At 40.5% G+C, this 22785-nt stretch overlaps 1 protein-coding gene across 2 annotated transcripts in view; it reads left to right on the top strand.

The window, feature by feature from the left end:
• Positions 1-22785, top strand: part of CD2AP (CD2 associated protein) — a 76596-nt gene that overhangs the window by 21535 nt on the left and 32276 nt on the right. For both annotated transcript variants that reach the window (XR_004749229.1, XM_035320941.1), the window contains exons 2-4: positions 918-1078; positions 18911-19064; positions 21646-21746. Coding sequence is in view for 1 of the 2 variants with exons in the window: in XM_035320941.1 (XP_035176832.1) it covers positions 918-1078; positions 18911-19064; positions 21646-21746 (416 nt within the window). In the remaining variant the exon portion in view is untranslated. The remainder of the gene's footprint in view (positions 1-917; positions 1079-18910; positions 19065-21645; positions 21747-22785) is intronic.

The raw sequence follows: 22785 nt of genomic DNA, 5'->3' as shown, positions 1-22785 counted from the left end.
AGGATTTCCGTCTTTTTAACACTCCTGTGGTCTTGTGTTTGCATGTGTACGTTGCGATCTGCAGACCAGAGGGAGGTTTCGATGAGCGTAGTGTTATGTCTTGTAGCACCAGGTTGTCCTCACTGGATTTGAGTGAGAGGGAAAATTATTTGATTACTGCAGGTTTGTGGAAAGTCCTGGCATAAACAAAATTTCTTGATGAACAAATGAGCTCTTATTGCCAAACAGGTCTTCAGCTGCCAGTAAGCAACTCCAATGGATCTTGTGCAACAAGTGGAGAAGTACATAAATATAATGCTAGGCTCCTCTGGGTAAACTTAATTATGTCAAGATTAAAGCCTGCTTGCTTATTCATCTTTGTACAAAACCAGATGATTCTGAAGAAGGGTGTCTTTTAAATATCTGTGCGTATTAAGTTGTTTGATACTGTCAGTCATGCTCTTTCTGGTTTGCTTGTATTAAATTTCTTGGCTCAAACTCGCAAAAGTATTGAATCTTTTTCTTTTGTAGGCATAATAGCAGATGTAAGTATAAAAATTAAGAAAGCATTGCCATGCCTGCACAATTGGAAACCTTCCATTTGACCCGCAAATATGCACTGAATAACAAATGCCTTCCCTGTGGGCAGTGGTTCATGGTTGTTAAGTCTTAGGCTGGGACTTGGATTTTGGACAGCTCCCCCTTAGTCCCTTTTACCACACATGCATGCAGAAAAACCCACCACCAACAAAATACGCCATATTCCTAGTTTTACTTGAATAAGTGACGCTTCTATTTTTCCTTTCTAAAATGGATGGGGACACTAGAACTCACAAACAAGCTTTTGTTGTTAGGTCTGCCTTTTTGTTCACGCGTGGCTTTAAAGTTTAATTTCCCCATTTCTGAGTTGCATTCACTGTGTGTTTTTTTTCCTTCAGTGGACTATATTGTGGAGTATGACTATGACGCAGTGCATGACGACGAGTTAACGATTCAAGTGGGGGAAATAATCAGGAATGTGAAAAAACTGGAAGAAGAAGGATGGCTAGAAGGGGAGCTAAATGGCAAGAGGGGCATGTTCCCTGACAACTTTGTGAAGGTGAGTTTTCTGCATTGACTTTTTTCTGCTGTGATCATACAGCAGCCTACTTATTATTGAAATTTTAAGAGTTATTTATATTTATATTTAATCAGAAGACCTTTCAGCTGATTAATTTTTTTTCAATGTTTTTGAAATTTTTTTTTTTTCTTCTTGGTAACTTCTGCTTTTGTTCTTGCTCACTTCAGCATTGGTCTGTGCCCTTGCACTGTGTATCTTGTCTCCTTGCTACTGCTCACTCAGTGCATTAGCAGTTGTCTGCAGTGCTGATGACTTGCTTTATTGATACAGATTGGCTTTAAAATCAAAATTACCCCTACAGAAGACATCAGGTTGAGAGACTTCAGAAATTAGGGTCATGGCCCAGTCAGCTCAGCTATAATGAAAAACTGCATCCTCAGGCTGTGGTTATGTGGATGCTTCAGCCTGGATTACAGCTGTTCTGTTTGAAGGATGCTCTGGCACTTGCTACCCTGAATTCCCTCCTTCTGGTACTGCCTTTTTGTGGCTGTGCAAAGGGGCCAGGGCCGGGATGGGTCCTGCTAAAGGGTAACTGAAACTGTGAAATCATACAACTTCTTGTATTTACTGTGTTTGTGTCCTAGTTTTCACTGAAATTCTTGTTTGCGGATGTGCTTTCTGTTTTCTCTGAAAGCTTTCTAAATCTAGTACTGAGCATGCAGCTATCTATTAATCACTTACAATGAAGAAACCTGCGGAGAATCTAGCTGTGCTGTTCCGTGTGTCACCTCTGAAACTCAGAGTTTGCTGAGCTGCCAGATACTTTCTCATCTAAACTACTTAACTGTTACTGAGATGTTATACTTAGCTTCTTTATGCTTTCTTCTCCTTTTGAGTAACTTCTAAGGATTCTTTGCTGTAAATTCCATACCATAAGGTATAATCAAAGAGAATTTAGGTATTCCTGTCTTTCTGAAGTAAAAATATTCTTTGCAAAACAGGAATTGTCTAATATATCTTACTAACTGTGATATTCTCATGTTGTTAAACCATAAGAGGGAATTTGTCCACTGTTATAGTCACTTTACACTTCCTTACATTAAATTTGACAGTATTTCTGTTTGACTTTATGAAACAGTGAAACCATTCCTTTTTATATATTGCTGAATGATTTAGTTATCTATCTTTTAATACTAGTGGAAATAATCCAGTTGCTTCTTAGTCAAGGCCTGCTACCAAGGAAAAGTTTGTAAGATTGCCTTGCACTTCTTTAATATTTTTAACTGGTTTGTAGTTCAGTACAAAAATCCACTTCAGGTTTAGGGCCATGTATGAATAGTAACTTAAGGTAAAATTAAGTGTTGTTTTGATGATGCATTTGTCTAGCACTGAAGTGCCACGTAGGAAGAAAGTGTGAGACACAGTGGTTATCCAGATGGTGGGTCACCAAGATCATATTTTCACTGAACAGCACAGAACTGGCTTGCTGGTACATTAAAAACTAATTCTTTTGGATGTTGTTTTGCCTGTCTGCAGCTGCAGGAGAACTTTAGAAACGTTGGTTTAAATTGCTTTCATCTTTTTACATCTCAGCTCCAATTACTTGTGATTGTACAGCTGTTTAGCATGTGTATGGTGTGGTTGGATACTCTGGATTACTGGACCTATTTCCTAGAAAGCAGAAGAATTTGGAGAACTGAAAAGGAAACTGTAGAAGGAAACATTCTTTGGTTTAATGTTTGGTGAATGACAATGGGACAAGTTGATTGAGGAGCTCAGTGATGAGGTTGATTTCATGATTAAATTTTTTGTAAAGACTTTATGCACAGGCTGAAAAACCTGTATTACATTGATTAGATGATGGGAAAGCATTAAAAAAAAGTATTAAGTCATGTTTTTTTCATTTCCCTTTTGATTATAGTTCCTTCTTAAAAATGTAATCTTAATGTACAGGTAGTAGTAGTTTGAGAGAGAATTTTGTTGGTGCAGAAAGGCTTTTTTTTTTTTTTTTTTTTCTCCCTCCCCTCTTCACCTCAGCTCCCCCAAACTGCATTTGCTTCTGCTGTAGGTTGCTGATATTGCAATACCTGTGAAATGCTGCCGTGACCGGGCAACTGCAATCGTCAGGCCTAAAAACTAGACTTGAATGATCCAGCTTGACAGCTTGGTGTGACAGATTAAGGGGTTGATGAACCGCAGGAGGGAGGTGGAAATGAGCTGAAACAGAGCTGTACTTTGGCCTCATGAACAAGGAAGGTCCTTTGAGAAATGAGTTTGCTCATTTGCCACCTCACCCATCAGCTGTTCAAACTCTAAATGAGGTGGTGGCTGGCGTTGTCTTCCGGGCTTCCTATGGAAAGGGGTGTGTTACTGCTCCGAGCTGGAACACCCTACAGCGCCTGCGAGGGGGTCTGGGGCTGGCAATGGAGAGGTGTTGGTGGGATGGGATACTGATAAGAGGGATGCTGGAGAGGGCCAACTATTGCTAACTACTCATTGCCCGTGTGAAAGAGAGGAGAGTGAAGCTGTGAGTGATGCAGTGAGCAAGAAACAGCTGGAAGGAAGCCAGGCTAGGAGGACTGGGGGACCTGAGATGCACCTGGTCCAGGTGTCCAGGTGCCCAAGTGTATTTCCCTCTGTGGGGACGAGAGAGCATGGGGTGGATCTACCACTTCAGGTCAGTGGAAAGCACAACTGGAGAGAACAAATCAGTGTGGTCAGGACTAAGACTTAGATCAAGTTTAGCACATTTTAATATGAGATTCTGGGGCTCTGAACTTGAATTTTTCTTCCTTTCTGAAAGGATCTCTGTATTTTCCTGCCATGCATTAGGTAGGGATTTGGCTCAAACTCATCACATGCCTAATTTTTTGTGCTTTTGTGTAATATCTATGTCTATCTATTCTGATTTGTTAAGAATTTAATTGAAGCCAATATATAACCTCTCTGTGCAGAATTTGGGTGTTAATCTCTGCTCACCTGAATAGGACTAGCATTTGAAGTTGAAGGAATATATGTTATCAACTAGATTTGCCTGGCCTTGTCCTATATAAAATATTTTAAAGCATAATAAATACACGATAGTTTAAATTATGCAAAGGTGGATGCACGTTCTTTGATTTCAAATCCTAGGTGTTTTTTCAAGAAGATGTTAGCTCTTTAAAAGAACCCTTGGATTTTTTGTCAGACAACTGCAAGAGTATTGAGGGGGAAGGCAGAAACTCCAGCTCATTTGGTTTTTGCTAGTTTTGCTTTTCTCTTCTAAATTGTGTCTGACTGCTGAGAAGCTTGTTGCCAGGTGGCAGCTGCAAAGTGTCCTTGGCTGCCAGGCAGCATGCAACTGCCTCTAGCCTGTTTGAAGGACAACCCAAATGCCAGTAGGAGGAGTAGGGCCGCGTGCCTTCTTGGTGTGTTGGATGCCCCAGATTCAGGCCACATCATCACAGCTCAGGTGGATCCCAGTCCCGTTTTGTTCCCTGCTGCTGAGCTTTGCCAATATGTAGGATTTACTGACATTTTATGCTGTTCCTCAGGGTTTGACTTGTGCATTGGAGAAATGCATCTTCTCTGAGAGTATGACTGAGTGCTGTCAGCTTCATTTTGAGTTATGGTAGTCTTTAAGGAAAATAGCTTTTTCACTTGAGAGAAAACGAAGACAGAATCTTCTAAATGTTGCCAGATACTGATTTTTGCTTGCTTGTTTTTTTTTTTTTGGCTTCTACACTTTTTTTTTTTTTTTTTGCATGTTTACGTAGAAGAATTGGAGGCTGGTGGTGCCTGGCTCCTGCTACCAGCTGGTACCAGAGTTTGCTGCAGGCCCACTGCCCGACAGGTCAAACTGCAGTCTGAGGCAGTGTGCCAAACGCTGCAGTTCCTCGTGCTGACTTACGGCCAAGGGATTTTGTGTTAAGAGAAAGAGAAGAGGTAGGGCATCTGGCTCTCTTCAATGGGGTCTGTAAACCCTGCACGGTGTCCTCGGGTGACAGTGTTGGCAAGTGTTTGAACGGAAAGTGGAAGGTAACTGTAAAGGTTGGGAGGGAAGTTGGGGGTGGTTGGGTTTGTCCAAAGCAGTCCTGAAATGAGAACTCAGAGCTGGTGGAGGAGCTTGCAGTGAGCGTATAGTTGCAAACAAATAGCTATAAAAGGTATAAACAGTTATATTGCCTGCTTGTGAAGCTAATTTCCTTGAATTCATTTTTCAGTAATAGGTCTTCTGAAAAATGTTCTTTCTGTATTGCAGTGTTGGATTTTAGAGTGCTTTGAGAACGAACTCTGGTTTTCCTGCTTGCCTGATAACAACATGTACATTTTCAGTTTTGTTTCTTACTCATGGTTTATACATTCTTTGTTAAAATGAACTGCCTTTTTTTTCTTGATGTTGTATAGTTCTGTAGGCACATGGGTTTCCAATTTAAGCAACAAATCCTGATTTAAAATTCCAGCTTGGATTGTGTGCATATACTCGTTTAGTGAGGTTATAATATTTGAACTGGAGGTCTTGTTCCTGACATCATTTCTCTTCCTTTTTCCTATATGGACAATTTAAAATAAACAACTCCATAAATTCCTGGAAGGAGTTAACAGTGGAAATCTAGCAGAGTTCTATTGTTTTCCTTGAACAGTGGCTTATCCTTTCTAAAATTTATCAGTGTGAAATGTCCACACAGCCATTCATAACCAGTATGGGTTAGAGCAGTGCGCAGTGCTGCTAAATTGAATAGCTGCACCTGTGTGCTTTGAGGTATTAGCATTTGCAGTGTGTGGTGTGCTTTGTGTGTTTTTATTTTTTGTAGTAACTGTCACAATAGTTGGTCAGAGAGTGAAAGTGATGATTTATTTTATTCTGCTTGTTTTAGAAAGTTTTTTGTCCACAGATAGCTAAAAGGTATTTAGTGTCTTAAAGGTTGCCCAGTTATTGCTATGATTTCAATTATTGCTATCTTAGCTTTGTAACGTGCTAGACTGCGAGCCTGCTTTTCGTGGTAGTAAAACTAGTTCGATCATAAACTTCAGGCAGTAAGTCAGAGGAGGGAGGAGCAGCAGATAGATTAATTAGGACTTTTCATCGGTTAAGGGCTTGCCGATGATCTTTGGGGCATTCAGAAAGCACGTTTGGGATATGCACCACCTCAGTCGCTTGCTCAGTGGAAGCTGTCTCTGCGAGAGAGCTGGTTCAGAGAAAACTTTTTGCCTGCACAGGTGTGTGCAGCTGCTCCTGCTTCGCTTAGCACTGAGCCAGAATCCTTTTCAGGTTAACTTGTGAACTTTGCTCGCTACGACGTTTTTTTCTTCCTCCCCTTAAATAAAAAAAAAAAAAGAAGCCCAACACAGGGTGTGTTCAAGCAAATATGTCCGTGGAAGTGGTAAGCTTGCTTTATTTTCTGTCCGTTCTTAAAATCAAACATTGTATTGTAATTGTAAACTGATTTTGTGTTTTGGGATAATGAGCATGAATAGCAACTTTAAAAAGTTGTGGTTGCTGTATGTTTTTTTTTTTTTTAATTTATTTTAGTTAATATACTTTGTAAATTCTTGGTCTTAGAGCTGTTTGTGTAACAAAATTACTTGGTTTTGATTTATGTTAACTTCTTCATTGTATGGAGGCAGGTAGGAATTTTAGTCAGCTACAGTGCTTGTGTGAAGGATTTCTTTTAAACCAGGGTGATTTGGTTTTAGGGGTTACTTTCAAGTTCAGCTTCCTGGTCTGTGTGTTTGTCTATGTAAAGAAAACAGAACCCAAGCCCCTTTCCTTCCCCTAAAAGCACCCCAGACCAAAACTTTTCATTGAAAAAGTTGCAGTATTAGCACAGCTGACCTAGTTCTTCCCAGCTGTATTCCTGCTGCCTCCTTCCTCCGTTCTTGCTCATGTGATGTTGTTGAGTCCTGAGCATGCTGTGAACCGATGAGAGAAACTTTGGCTGAAGCTCTTTCAGATGTAGCATCTTCTGTAATTCCTTTTCAAAAATAGCAAATTGACCTCGCCCAGAACTCTAAACAGGAATTGTGGCGTCGGGAGGGACTGCAGGCGAGATCAGCTTGCTCTCTGCTGCCTCATTTTGAATCCTAACTCAGTTACAATTAGTACAGTAACAACTGAAAGAAGTAATAACCAGTAAGTATCAAAGCTTATAGTCCCATGATAAGCTGTACTGGTAGGAAGCAGGTATGTCTTCATTTATGTACCGGAATAAAATGCCTATTTCCAGAGTTTTCAGATTTGCACTTCTGCGAGGTGTTGTACCAGGCTGTGTGTTTTGACACCTGTTCTGTCCGAATTCTTTGCATTCACATAATGCTTGGATAAAGTGAGCTGTAAATCAGTCCTGTTGCTCAAAGGATATTCATTTTTATATGGCTTCTCCCTTACTTTTCTGGTTCTTTTCTGGTTGTTTGGAGGAAATTACCAGAGACGTGGTTTGCTAGGAGATGAGGGACTTTGGAGCATGGAGGCTTCTTTAGCTTCCAGTGAGTCAGCCCTTGTGATAGAAAAGCAATTGTTGCTTTGAAGCTGGCACTTCTCACTTTTTCAGAAATTAAGGAAATATATAAAATTGAAAGTCATTTTATGTGTATGAGAACAACGATGGGTTGAAGCTGACTCTTTTTGTCCTGACAAGAAGTGGAGCTGAGAGTTCATGCTGATAGCATGGTGCAATCCATCGTTGCTGCTGATTTTCTTCTGGCTCTTGGAGTAAATGGAGCTACTGCAGAGGGCACCCTTCACAAGTAAGCCTGGTCAGCAGTGCTGTTATTTGCTCTTGGGGAGTGCCCCTGTGTGGTTGCCCAAGCTGTTCTCATTAATCCCCTCTATCAGCATGGGAAAGGTGATAGTGATTCCCACATTTATGGGGTGAGAGAGAGTTCGTGATTATCCATCTATTTTGTCCTGCCTGAACAAACAGTGAAACAGGTTTCTTCCAACCCGAATGTCAGGATAAATGGCTCGGGTGCGCCTTGCTTATGAGAGGAGGCAACATTTGTTTCATCAAATGAAATAAACTAAAAACACTGACAGATATCACCAATGGTATTCTTATATAGCCGTGAATAGTAGTTGTTTATGCTAGGATTTAGAGCTTATCATTGATCATTCTTGTTTCTGCAGAGAGATAAATATTTAAGAGGAATCACTGAATTAGCTGCTTGGGTTTATACCAGTTAGGTCTTGACCTCATGAGTTCCCTCTGTAAATTAACCTATCAGACATGGAGTGAAAAAGCGGAGTCTTGAGGTTGATTTGGGTTTACAGATAGGAGCTCCACAGTGCAGTTTCAGCCTGCTGCAGATCAAGCTTTGCCAGCACTGCTGCTTGTGGGTGATGTGTGCTAGCAGGGTACCTCCAGGAGCTCTTGTGCTCTGATCATGAGTGGGAGAAGCTCAGCAGATGTTGTCTCTTAACACCATCACTGTGGCCACACTGGGATTTTATTGCCTTATCGGTATCAGCCGAAGATGTGTGAATTATTTCACCTTGCATTGCAGTGAAGCTATGCTGACTGCACAGATACAGGATGAGAAATTTATTTACCATGACAGAGTACTACAGTCATATAAAAGTAATTTATAGATCTGAGATGTCACAGATGCTTTCCTCAAACATTCTGCACTATTCAAGTGCAGAAGGTTTGGTGGAATGAATTAACAACTTCCCCGTTCTAGACAAGCACTCATGCTCAAATTTTTTCCTCTCAAAAAGGTTTCAGTTTACAGTTGCAGATTGTTGTTCCATTCTAAGAGTAAATCTGTAGGATCATGAAGCTTTCCATGGCTGAATGTGAATATTTAGTATTTTAAAGGACTGCTTGAGCATGTGAGGAAATGGAGGGAGCTCCTAAATTTTGCATCAGCAGCAGTACTGGAAAGGATCTTGGGGTATTGTTCCTAATGATGGCAGGAGAAAATGTGATTATTGACTTGAGTACTTCTAAAGCTGCCAATTATTCCCCCTGGCTTGCTTTCCTAAAAGGTCTATCTGCTTGCAGTGCTATTCTGTTGCAACCACATACTCCAGGATATCTGTAGTGCTGCTCCACTCAAGTGTAACTGTTTGTTGCTCAATAGAGTCCAGAAAGGAAAACCGGTATCTACAAATAGTTACTCCTTTAGCCACGTGAAACACTCTGCACTTTTGCCCTTCCTTATTTAGTTTTTAAACTTCATTGTGCATAATTTCGTAATTTCCTTTCCAGGCAGTGGAGAAGGGTAACAGTTTTCTCACTGGAGGTTTGCAGAGTAGGTTGCATCAGGTGGTGTTTGCAACTATAATTAAGGAAACTCCACAAAATAGATCTTTTGTCTTGGTCAGAAATCATTAACAGGACGTGTACAAAAAACTTAGGTTAAGTTTAAATGTTTTCATTATACAGAAATCCAAAGTACTGCCATAAATATGTACTCTAATTATCATATGTAGTAACAGCTAAGAGATAATATCCAGATAATGTATGTAATGCCTGATATATCCTGGGAGACTCTGGGTATGCACCCCAACACTGTATTTTTAGGACTTTGTCACATGTCTAATAAATCAAGGTGTGTATACACCCAACAGTGTCACTAATAAATCTTCTCTTTTGCTTTTTCCGTGAGGTTGAATGAAGTAATCGCACTTGCAAACTTGAAAACTTGCATGAGACTACCTCTTCTGGCCTGTCATCTTGTAATGTATAGAGCACTTGTGATTTTTTTTGGATATACAGTCATTTTGGACAGGCAGGTAGCTGTGCTCTGCTGTAGTGTTTTCAGCATTACATTTATTTTTTCATATACATTTTGCTTCCTTGAGCACTTGAGTTCTTCCTTGAGTCCTATCTAATGATAGGAAACAATCTCAAAACGAATGTGGTGTTTTTGAGCCTTAACAATCATTTTGGATACTTCTCAATTCCTAAAAATGTGATTTTGGTGTAAGTATGTGTTAGTTAGCTTCGTACTTGGTGTAATAAGCTTTCAAACTGCCAGAAAGTGATGCCGATGCCGATTAAGCACCCTGTCATCTCTAGCCACTCGTGAAAAAGGATCAGAAATGCAAGAGTCATTTTAAATCATAAATCTTGATTAATTTATGGAACTTTGGTTAAAATGTAATCTTCAAACATCTTTTCATCTCTCTGAAATTTTGGGATTTACATTTTTTAGCCCTGATTCAGCAAATGTTCAGGTTTGTGTCATGGGCAGCAGTTGTGGGCTTAGAGGTGCTGTTGAGTGTTAACTTCTTTGTAACCTTTGAGGAAACACCCCCGAGTGAAGTGCTGAAGGTTTCACAGGGAATGGCAAAAGCTGGGTGCTTTGGAAAAGGGATGCACGGAAGAAGACGACGGTACTGCTGGCAGGTACAGGAAGCCTGGATGATGGTGAGAAGGAACAAAGGATGTTCCCAGTTAACATCAAAGTGGGCCTGTGGTGGTTGACGGATCGCACATTGCCCTGGGCCAGCAATCCAGGCACTTAATCTGGGCAAGGAAAAGAAACGTGTCTTCCTGTCTTCTCTCCTGGGGAGCCTGATAAAACATCGAGTTCTGTGGAAGCCAGATCCAGGTCTTGCCATGTGTGATTCCTGGTTTCATTGACCTAAAGCACTATTCTGTGGCTGGTGGTTTACAGGACATTAACTGTTAGTCTGTAAGAGCAATTACAAGAAATACAATTAAATTTTCATCTGCATAAGCAAGTGGAATAGAAAAGAAATTCAGTTAACGTTTTAAGATGTCTTTAGTTGGCTGCAAATGTGGCAGCACCATAAAATATTATTAAGGTATTATTTTTAGAAGTATTTTAAGGTTAACTTTTTTCTTAATTAAATGGTTGGGAAATATTAATGTAAACATTTGAGCTTCCTCTAGTTACTCCTGTGAATTTGGGGCTCTTTATTCTGCTATCATTAGGGCTGGTGATCAGACTGAGCTTTTCTGGGTCTGTCTTTAGAAGCAGCTGGAGCCATTTTAAGACCTGTATGGCCTATGCTAAGACATGACAAATGTTTACGTCTCCTGTTATTTGCAAATATTAAGACATCAGATCAGAATCTGTTCTGACATGTATGTCTTGCACACACTGTACAGACATCCAGTTCTCCAAAACGGTATAGTTCAGATTTTGATGCATACATACAGATTTATCTATCTGTATATGAAACTCAAAGCCTACTTCTGTACTCCCTCCATAGAGATGAGCTTCCCATATTTAGGAAAGTCCAGATATTTGCCTGTTCTTCAGTTTCAAATGTTGAATTTATTCAGCTGCTCCCAGTGACTCAGTAATTTTTTATGCTTTCCAGAGATCCTGCTTGTTGTACGTGGTAGGTGTGAGACAGAAGAGATACCTTTCCTGATTACTGCTCCCTTTCTTCCCAGCAGGGAGGCACTCTGACTGCACAGGCTATGTTTAGCAGAGATTATAGCAGATGCAAAAACATTGATGTAATCTAAAAATTGATGCTCAGTGACTTGATACAGGTGTGTCTTAGTAGGAGGAAATCGTGGGGTTCTGTTTGAAAACTGCAGAGGTGTGAGCCTGTCCTCACTGAGTCACCTCTGTAGCTAGTTATATTTTATTCTGGGGGAAAAGTTACAAATTTCAATCTGAATCTGCAGCGAGCACAAACGCCAATAATTCAGCTTTCTGAAAATACTTCTCAAACCATTTTGTGAAACTGCTACACAGAGAGAGTCAACAAATGTGTTCTGGCATCACTTGACAGTGGATATGTTTCTCTACCGGGACGTTGTATCCTTTCTTCCTGTACAGTCTTCATTGAAGCACAGGGAAGCTTTAGATGTGAGTGGATAGCTCTGTGTAAACTTGCTGTAAGAAATGGGACTTTCCAAAGCCATGCCCAGGCGATAATGGCCTTTCAACAAGCAGTTTGCTGCATGCTAGGATATCAACATGCACTGGAGCTGAGAACCTACAGCCCCAGTTGCTTATGTTGCAGTGTTTCTGTAACTACTGTGAAAATCATTGGAGATGAGTGTCAGCTCGAAACTTTTCTTCTAGCTTTACAGTCTTGAACTGAAATGCATTGACAGGGGTGTACAGATTTCAGAATGTGAAGCAATTTCAACTTTGGAAGAGGTGGAGATGAAGGGTTGATGCTGCCTTACAGTTGGTTCAGCCTAATCTTGTGTCAGTATTTAAAGTGTTAAACAGTTCCTGCTCAGCCATAAATTAGTGAAAAAAATCAACCCTTGTGACATATCTTAAACTGCCCATGAGGTAATTTGTCTGAGAAAACAAAGGTTATCGACTTTGTGCATTCCTCAGTGCTTCAGGGGACTATAACCACTTTCATCTTTACAGTGGTTGCTTTCTATTTTCAGGACTAACTTTTAATTCTCTGGGGAGTTGCAGGGCTGCTGGTGACATCTGCCAGTTGAGCTCCTCTGATGGGTGATGGAAATTGCTCCAGGGACAGAGTTCAGGCAGCTTCTCTGCTATTTTGGTTCATAAATTGTCTATATCTGTCCTTTTAGTTCATGGCAAGTATGATGGAAGAATGGGGTAGATTATTTATCCACCTCTGCTGTTCTGTGAATGCTTGCATTTAGGATGAGAAAACATGTTCCTTATTCAAGGAGGAGACAGTGGCTGACCAAATGAAAGGATCTGGGAGATCTTTGATTTAAGAGGCTGAAGGTGTCACAGCTGCCCTGTGCCTGCCTGCCTGACTGCTGCTGTAATTAAGACCATAAATGCAAGAGGTAATGGGCTCTTAAATAGTTAGGTATGTGAAAATTGTTGCATTCTAGAAATGTTAACGTTTCACAGTACTTAAACAGAGGTTTTGGCTGACTATCACAGCTCTGTATGTTATATATGTTTATACACAGTCACATGTATATGTATGCATTATTTTTCAGTGAAGGCGTTTTGCAGGCTGTAAGGCAAAGAGATAAGCTTGTGTAACAAAACTATTGCCTTTAGGTTTACCATAAACTTCCAATTCCTCCCTCTTCCATAAAATAAGCAGCAAGTTCAATTCTTATCTCCCTATTTTCTGCCCAGTAAAATATGAATCAGAAACTTAATTTGCAAGAATATTGATAGACAATACCATTGTTGCTGTTCTGATGGGGAAGAAAAGGGTTGAGACAATCCTCTGTGGAGGCTCAGACGTCTAGGTTTGTGTACTTTCCATCTCTCTTTTTAGATGCTGAGACCATTTGCTGCTGCCTAAGCTCTCACTTGGAAACTACACCCAGCCAAGAACAGAAATGCACACGGCTTTTGTACAAGCTGATGTTCCTCAGTTTACAATAGAAACAATACAAAAGATAATTGTTTGTGGTATAATGGCATGTATAGAAGGAGATGGCGAATAAAAATGTTCTAATGTTTATACTCGAAGGATCTAGCTAAGGTTCTAGGTTTGCTGGATAATGAACTTCTCTTTGTCTTGCTATTCAGGAATAGACTTCAAATTTATAACCATCCATCCCTAATGTCCCTTCAGCTGTTCTGACCTGGTTTCTCTATCCTCAGTGCCCCGGTGACTGTAGTGCTGTCTGCTTCTGGTGAGGGAATTGGGAAGGATCCTGCTGTCCTTGTTTGAACAACGTGTGGTTAAGCAGCTGATAGTGGGAAGGCTGCTTGCTTACTTGCTTAAAAGTAGGTCAAAACCACCTGGTTATTTGCTCATTTGCATGGGCATCATGGAGGCTACAGGGAAATTCAGACATGTTGGATTTCTGTCCATGTATAAAGCAGAATAACTTATTTCACACGTTGATGTACCCAGATGACTTTGAGATTATTTATTTAAAGTATCTCTTCCCCCCCCCCCCCCCCCAAGGAATTGTTAAACTGTGACAGGTGTAGTGAAAACAAAACCCTCTTAGGATTACCCTGATCTTTTTTGCTATTGAGTTAGACTTGTACACAATTTCACATATCAGCCTGGAGTGATATCAGCAGTTTGTAAGTGATGTGACATATGTGTTTAACAGAGATTATAAAAACCTAAAACCTTTATGACTAGGGCTGTGGCTTGCCCCAGAAAGAGTGGGTGGTTGCTTCCAAGTTGAGCGTTTTATGCCAAGAGAGGCTGTACTGAACTTGCGCTGCCAAATCATAAATGCATAAAATATGTGTTGCTAATGGAAACACTGACAAGGCTCAAACTGTAGTGGACTGGCATAATAAAAATATTAAAATTTCCAGCTGCAGTTAATGTCTGACTCTTATTTTATTTTATTTTATTTTTTCTGGCTGGCAACAAGTGGTGGCCTCATCTCAGAGCAAGCTGAAGTGTCCTGGAAAGTTTTTGCTGGTATTCTCCTAATGCGGACCCTATTTAAATATACAAGTCTGATTTAAAAAAGCAACAACAACAAGCGAAGACAAACCCCTTACTTGCTCTGAAGCCACTGATTAGGAGTGTTGGGCATGTTCAGATTAGATATAACAGTAACTGGGATGTTTTATTTCGCTTTGGGTGCAGAGATCAGACCCACATGCAGTGTTATTTTCTGACCACTGAAGCTTGAGCCTGTTGTTTTGGCAGGGATGTAAGTATTGCAGACTTCACAGGGGCACTTATTAGTGTTTGTATCAATTAATGACAGCTTTCACTGATCTGAATTGATGTGTGTCTTGGTTAGGAATTTTCCTTTGTAAAATCTTGATACGTCCAAAAGGTCAGAGTCAAAACGATTTATGTTTGGGATGAAGTTGCTGGAAGTGGTGAGTGGTAGGCGGGAGAGGGTCCCAGCGTGCTTTAGAAAATGGATCTGGAGCAGTCTCCTACTGTAGGAGGAGTGATAAGAAATGCAGGTTTGTGGTGTGGTGGACTGCATGCAGGTGTGGAAACCAGGTATTCCAGAATTTGCTTTACCTTGGTTTGATTTTAATGTGATTTTAATGCCCTGGGGAAGGATAATTAATGCTTCAGTTCCTTGTCAATGCCAACAACCAAGTCCTTGCTTTACAAGGATGTTCTAAAGGTTAACAGGTAAAATACTGAGAAAGCAGTTGTTGGCTTATCCATGCACTGCTTACTAGCCCCTTCAGTTGTTTTTCTTGGTCTGAACTAGATTATCAGTAGCTGCTGTAGTGGTAGGCCCCCGTGTGGTTGTTGCTCCTCCCCTAAAAGTAAAGCAAAGCAGCTTTAGATGATGCTGTGTTTACAGCGTGCTTTCTGATACATGAAATGATACGTCACTGCCCACTTTTGGATTCACATGTCACTGACATCAGTATTTTACTTCCATCTGCTCATTGCAAATCTTTTCTGATGGTTTCATACCACTCTGTTCTTGTTTTTACCCCATAATCTTTTAGTCTTCTCCTTGCACCTTCTTTTATCTGCCTTAGATGAGGAAGTGTTCTAACTACGTGCTCAAGTATTCAACTTGCGGAGCTTGGTTGCATTCGGAAGGTCCCATGGTACCAGTCTGTACGTGCCTCCTCATTCTTCCTGGTTTCTGCTGAAGGAACTCTTCTTCAACAAACTTGCAGCCTTTGAAACTGGCTTCAGGGATTTCTTTGCGCAACTGTTGCTCGTGTAATTATTTTAGATCTTATTGTAAAAAAAATAAAAATAAAAATCTCATTCCACTATATCTTCTGTTAAACTTGCCATTGCTGGCTTTGTGTTAGACTTTGAGTATTTCCTGCCTGTGACCATACCAATTACTGACTCAGCCCAGGTGAGAAAGTCTCCCAAGTGTTCCTCCTTTTGTTTTAGAGTTCTTGGTTTTCTGTTGTTGTCACTGCTGTCACTGCTTTTGTCTCAATCTTTCTCTTGTTTGTAATATATCAATTACTTTGCTGCCTGTAATGCTACCTTTTGACTTAAAAGCATATTGTCTGTTTTCCTTCAGTTACTGATAAAGCTGGTGCCTACCTTAAAGCCTGTTCTAGCATTTGGAAATGGTTCTGTGTCTGTGGTTTTTGATTTTATTTCTTAGAAATTGACCATACGTACAGGCTGCCTGTATATGTCTTCCCCACTTCTTTCTCATCTTGGTGCATTTCACAAAATCCCTGCTGCTTCTGAAGCTCTGTGCAAGGTGCAGCATTAGTGCAAGCCTGGAGAGTGAGCCTGCAGCTGACTCCTCAGTGGGGAGCAGTGTTATGGCTGAGAAACAGCTTACCTGGAGAAGCATTCGTTCCTAGGGCAGCTGGCAGCGTTGGAGGTCGCAAAAGTTCAGTAGTAAAAGACTTCTTTTAAAATCCAGGGATACATCCACGATAGGCAAGTTTCAAGTGCCAGCATGTTTCTTTGTTGAGCAGAGTGCCCTTGTCAGGAAGGCAACTAGAGACAGGTTTTCGGGGGGTGGCGAACTATTTAGCTCTAGCCAACTTGGATTCTTTATGATTTATCAGACTTGCAAGTGGCTGGCCAAAAAGCAGTTGATAGATTGAAAATGACAACGTCTTTGTTTGGAACGCCTACTTGAATGGGAGGAGATGGTCACGATGCTTTGCTTGTGTGGAGCCCTCTTTTTTTTTTTTTTTTGGCTTGGAACATAGGAACATAGGATCTCTGAAGAGCTTGAGATCTCCAGGGCTGAATTCCCTGCGGATGAAGGAGAGTAAAAGCAAGAATAGCTTGCCTGTTTGCTGAAAAGCCTCTTTATGTAATGGAAATGAGTGGGAGGAAAAATTGTGCTGTCTGTAGTCTTGCTTATCCTATTTCCTCTGTCCTTTGGGGAAATAGGAAGGTGCCTTAAACTGTTTGACTTGAGGTTCGTGGCATGTTTGAAAGCATCAGGAGCTTTCCAGACCTGTTTAGTTTTCCAGCTGGACAGCTGCAGTAAGTAGCTTTAAGAGCTTTAATGTTCCAAAAAGCACCAGATATATCCTAGTGAATACATTTCTCATACTTTTTTTTGTTGTTGTTTTATCCATGCGTGGGTTTTACTGCCTTAAAGCTCTTTTTAAATCTTCAATTTAGAAAGTATAAGTGTGGTGAAACTGTTTGTTTTCATATATTAAATGTTCTATTGCAATTGTAGCTGAAATAACAAGTGGATCAGAAAAAGCTGCAAATTACTTATGGACATTGGCATTCCCCAGAAAAGGAGCGAGCAGGCAGTGGCAGTGCTGAGGAGCTTTGAGGCTCTTGCGAAGTACACAGGTGAATAAGACCCAGTGGATGTAATATGTTTGGATTTTCAGAGAATCTTGGAAAACAATTTTGCATCAAGTTACTGAAGAAATGCAGCTACTCTGATACTGAAGGAAATATTCTTTTATGGACTGAAAGTTGCTTAAAGAATAAGAAGCAAAAAACTTACTGGTGACTTGCCAGGGTGGTGTGTCAGTAGGATCTCCTAGGAGCTGGTTGTGATATCAGCTTTATTCTGCAGCGATGGGGAGAGGGGACCTAACAGTGGAAAATCCCATTTTCCAAGAGCTGTTAGCTTTTAAATGTCATGCTGATGGTGTGGAGTTGAGCAGTCAAAAAGGTGGCAGGTGAGCTTGATGGTAGGTATATGTCAAGTCATGTGTATATATATATATTTATATATATATATACACACACACACACACACACACATATACATATATATATAAAGTAATCTGTACTGTGGTGATGTGAAAATGCCAGCTGAGATGATCATCAGCTCAGGAATATTTGGTGGTGTCACTTTCAGTTCTCCAAAATCCTCAGCACTGGTGCAGCGACAGCCAAAACACCAACAGGGTGCCGGGCTCATCAGGAAGGCTGTTGAGCAAGGATGGGGAAAGGCGGCTAGATAGGTGGTCAAAGGGGATGGAGCAGCTGCCCTGTGACATGGGGGCTGACAGGGCTGGGGCTCCAGCTGAGGGGATATGCTCAAGGTTTACGTAAGCATGAAGGCAGTGGTAAATGTGATTGCAGGAGCAAGTACTGGGAGTGTGAAGGTGCCACGTTAAAGCAGATGAGAGGGAAGGGGGCTTCCTTGCATTAGCAAACTGTATCTGGTATTTATCACCGAGCATCAGTGACAGGCAGGATCATGGATTCGGAAAGGAGTTAGACAAATTCATCTGCAGACATCAAAGGGACTGGGGGAATGTACCTTCCTAATGAAACCCTGATGGGTGATCGGGGAATGTGGGAGATCGGACAGTAGAAATTGCCCAGGGTTGCGTGCTAGCTCTGGATTGCTGCTGTTGTGAGCTGTGTTCTGCATGAGACGGACTGCTGACCACACTTGATGGGTTTCTTCTTACGTTGAGTGATTGCCTTCTCGTCTCAGAGTATTCATTCTCAGGTAGAGTCTCATTAAATGAGCTGATGCAGTGGAATAACTGCTTAATACATGGCTTTTTCTGTCAACAGCGGATTTTTGCTCATAGGTTTCTTTGTTGCAGTTGGCGTATTCTTCCTAAATTAAGTTGTTTAGTGCTGTCAGCCTTCCTGTCAATGCCAGTGTTATTGGCAAAATGCTCTGTTACTCTCAGTGTCTTGCTTTCTTTTCCATTTGTTTTTCAGCAGTACCATTCCATCTTGTCTGTAAGCAACTTTTGAGCTGTAAGGCTGAGATGATCACCTAACACAGCTTCTTATACTTGAATATTGATTTTCTTTAGTGTCCTACGCTATGGTTCTGTCATTATTTGTCTCATATTTTGCTTGGGTTTTCAATATGAGCTTAAGACTTGTTGTGTGGGACGCCTCAAAGCTACTTTTCATAGGGTTTGAGTAGATGGCTAAAATACTGCTCGTTTCTAAGTTTTCTTGGCACATCAGCTCACCTGACTTCTAATTTTATGGAAGGGTTAGGTTTATAAAGGCCTTCAGTAAGTTTAGATGCAGAAGGCCATATTTTTTGGGTATAGTACGTGATTACAAACCAAATGGTAAGTATCCCAAATCTATTAGTCTGTACAGTGCCTCGCTAACAACACTGACCTCTTGGGTAATTTAACCTCATGTTTCAGGAAGTTAAGAAGGATGTAGAGCCCAAGGATGATGCCCTACCAGCCAAGAAGGAGAAATCTGGCAATGTAGCAAGCCTTGTGCAGCGTATGAATATCTGTGGGCTTCCAGCTGGAGGATTTCAGCCTCATCCACCACCCAAAAGCTTCAAGAAGAGTATGTAGCATTTACAATTCTGTCACTCGCATAAACTGCTGTTGAGCATTTTAATAAACATTAATTATCTAATGCCTGTCAGTTTTAAGGATGTACAGAAAACTAGAGGTACAGGAGCCAAAACTTTTTATTCTAAGCCAAACTGTGCTCCTGGATGATCCAGTTCTTAGCAGCAGTAGGGATGAATTCTGATGGGAGCAGAATTTACATCCCTTCCAGATTCCGGAGGATATTTCCTTGATCGGTGTAGAAGGCAATGGAAAGGAACTGTTGCTGTTTAATTTTATGTGAGCTCTGCTTGTATTACAAAGTACTGAATGAGAACTGCAGGCTTGTTCATGGAAACTAAAAAATTTTCCTGCGGTCATTTCTTCCATCTAGAAAAGTTTTGCTTTCTAGACAACTCATGATGTTATTCTCAAAATGACTTTTGAATGACTGAATCTGAATACAGTTCTTTACAACGACGTGTGCCCATTAGGTGCTTTCATCATCAAGCTTTTGAAAATCTAGTCCAGAAGGTTAGTCTTTTTTCCTAGATTAACACAACCAGGCTCTGAAAGGGAATCAACTTCCTCTCCTACCAGTATCAGCTACCTGTTATGAGGTCCCTAATCTTGGAATAATCCCGTGTTCAACAGGTCTCTTTGCCTCATGCTGCTGATTGCTGTGTAGCCATGATCAGTATGATGCATACAATTTGATCGCAAAATTAGCAGTGCTATGGCTAGACTTGTTTTTTTTAGTACAAAACAGTGTGCAGGAACCTTCCTTGAAACACACAAATGTTTACTTGGCATAAGGGCAGTATCTGCATTTCCATTTTGCTTGCTGTTCCCTCTTTCTGGGAAGGCCGTTTAAACAGCTTCTGCAGATTCTGTTTGGTGTTTTCTTTTGCCTTTGCCTGGGCAATCGCTCACTCCCTTCAAAAGGTTTTTGGAGCATTTAGTCATCTTTCAGTTTCTAGTTCCTAACCTGGCAAAATGAGATTTACAACATCAAAAACAAAAGTCAAGCTGCTTTAAAACTAATAGCAAGTTTCCTATGTGTGACAAGGCAGATTTTCTCTGTCTAGAAAGCCCCATGTTTTGGTCTCATGCAGCTCTCACTGAACACATGTATTTTCTATCAGGTGGGAAAGCTACAGGCGCTATTCCTATTAGATTGCTGCGTTTATTCAGGAAAATGAAAATACAGAAGGTGTACTAAATTGTGTAACAACGGGCTAAATTTAGTTTACCCTGTAGAAAACAAAATGCAATGAGAGACAAGTCTTTTTTTTTTTTTTTTTTTAAGGGACAGAATTGCCTGCCAGCTGCCAGCTCAACCGTCCCAGTATTGCGTGAGGCTGGAGTATTGTTTTCTGAACTGATCAGTTAGGTTCTTGGGTTAATCTAAGGATTTTCAAAACTGGAACTTTCTAAAGTAGGTAGCACTGAAAACAGCTTGCAGGTGAGGGAGAGTTCTCGATGCAATATGCATCTTTTTCCCTATCTTAGGGAGAATTACAATATGAAAAGGAAAGTGGAAATCAGATGTATACCAAATGACCATGTGACTCTTTAATTTACCTTTTTTAGTATCAATCTCATTCAAAGGAAGAACCCCAAAAGCATTGTAGGCGGTAGTAGAGGCCAGTGAACTGTTTATTTCAATTATTGTTTACATAATAGTCCTTCTTGGCTGCTGTATAAACTTCTGTAGACTTGAAAGAAGGGTGTATTATGTGAGCTATTACACGTTATTAGAAATAACCTTCATGCTTTTGCTTCTTGGCTTTAAGCTCTCCAAAGCAGAGGCCATATAGCAACACGTAGAAATCTCTAAATTAAGTGATCCCTCTCAGAATTTTTAGATGCTGCATATTACTCAAATATCTGGCTTGTTCTGTACTGAGGACGCTGGGTGTGGTGATCTTCTAAACTTCTGACTTTGGAATTTCCACACTCCTGTAACAAGACAAGGATCAATCTGTATCTATGTTTGAATCATTTTTACGTAGCTAATCTTATCTGTTGAAGCTTGAGTATGGATGGAGTGCAAAATGTAAGAGGGAGTACAGAAACTACAGGAGTAGAGCTACTGGAAGACTTAGCACTTTAAGAAAACGGTGTGATGTATATCAAGCCTTTGATACATATTTTTGCTTCAACAGGGGCAGGATTGCTTAAAGACTGGAGGCTGAAACTTGCAGATTTTCTTCCAAGCAAGTGCTAACATTGCAGCTGGCAGCTGTTGTCATCTTTGCAGATTTCAGTCAGGAAATAGCTTGAAAATCATTGTACTGTGGACTTGCTTGAGTCAATGTCTTTTTTTTCTTTATATATAGCAGTTAGTAATTGTCTGTGTAGTGTTTGCTTATTTGTAACTCATAGTGTGAGACACTTGATGGCTTTCAAGCTACATTGAAGTATAACTTGTTAGGCTGAAGTGATACAAACACACTGGAAAAACAGAAGCAGAAGCTTACATAGCTTTTTGGGGTGGTTTGCCGGTGTTCTGGTCAGATTTGATACTTGGAAGCTGAGGAAAAATGAGTCTTCATTTTAAAGTATTATTTTCTCCATTTCCTTTGTATCAGAGTCCAAGAAGAGGCAATGTAAAGTGCTCTTTGAATACATCCCACAGAATGAGGATGAACTGGAACTCAAGGTGGGGGATGTGATTGACATCAGTGAAGAGGTAAGCTGTTTCACAGAGCTGGTTGTGTCTTCATGTGGTCAAAAGTGACATTTTATTTTTATTTTTAATTTTTTATTTATTTTGTAATATTTGAAATACAAGGATGTTGGAAAATAACAAAGGCGTTGGTATATCAGAGGGTAAAGCTAATAGTTTAGGAGTTCTTTCTCCCAGGTTCGTATCCTAAATCAACAAATACTAGGGGAAGTATTTCATCATCGCAGCAATAAATTGTAATTCAGTACGCTGATTTCTTTTTCAAAAGACTTTCACAGTTCCTTGGCCCTGTCAATGTGATCCTTGCTTTTAGGATGCTTATAGTAAAATTCTTTGACCATTTGCGTTTAACGTGACGTACCCTAACTTGATTTAGGTGAAAAATGCTATTTGACCTGATTTTCCAGTTTGGTGCTTTTGTACAAAGTCTTTCATCATTTAAACTTTGAACTAATAGTAACAGCATTCATTACAACAAACTGTGCCTGTTGTACAATACACTTCTACCCACTTGCACAAAAATAGGGAACTTACAAATGCAGTTGGCAATGTGTTATTTCCATTCAATTATCCAATGATTAAGAATACAAATAAGGCTTGGTAATGATGTTCAGAACTCGATGGCAATCACCCTGTGCATCTGAGAGGGGCTTTGTGGGGGAGTTATTTTCTTTTTCCTGACTATATGCCTCCTTGATGCCTGTTCCATTCATTATCAACTTGGGTTGTGGGAGGCTTGAATATGTGGGAAGAGTATCTCCTACAAGAGCTAAATCTGTCAGAGGACGTGTGGAAAAGACCAGAGCATTCACGGATCCTTTCAGAATTGGATGGAAAACTTCTGCATAGCATACTCTGGCCTCCATTGGTACAGCCCCTCCTTGTTGTTTCCCTGAGAATCTGAGAAAGGAAGATTTAACATTTCTTTCCAGCCATGTGTCTGTTGGTGCTCTTAATGTAGCTTTGAGATTGCATCTTTCACTTGGATGACTTCATTTGAAGAGAGTGCTAACTCTTCAGGATTCTGATAGTTGCCGGGAAT

The sequence above is a fragment of the Oxyura jamaicensis genome, chromosome 3, assembly GCF_011077185.1.
Source record: "Oxyura jamaicensis isolate SHBP4307 breed ruddy duck chromosome 3, BPBGC_Ojam_1.0, whole genome shotgun sequence".
NCBI classification, from domain to species: Eukaryota; Metazoa; Chordata; class Aves; order Anseriformes; family Anatidae; genus Oxyura; species Oxyura jamaicensis.
Note: the sequence above shows the minus strand (reverse complement) of the source record. Positions and strands in the feature narration are given on the sequence as shown.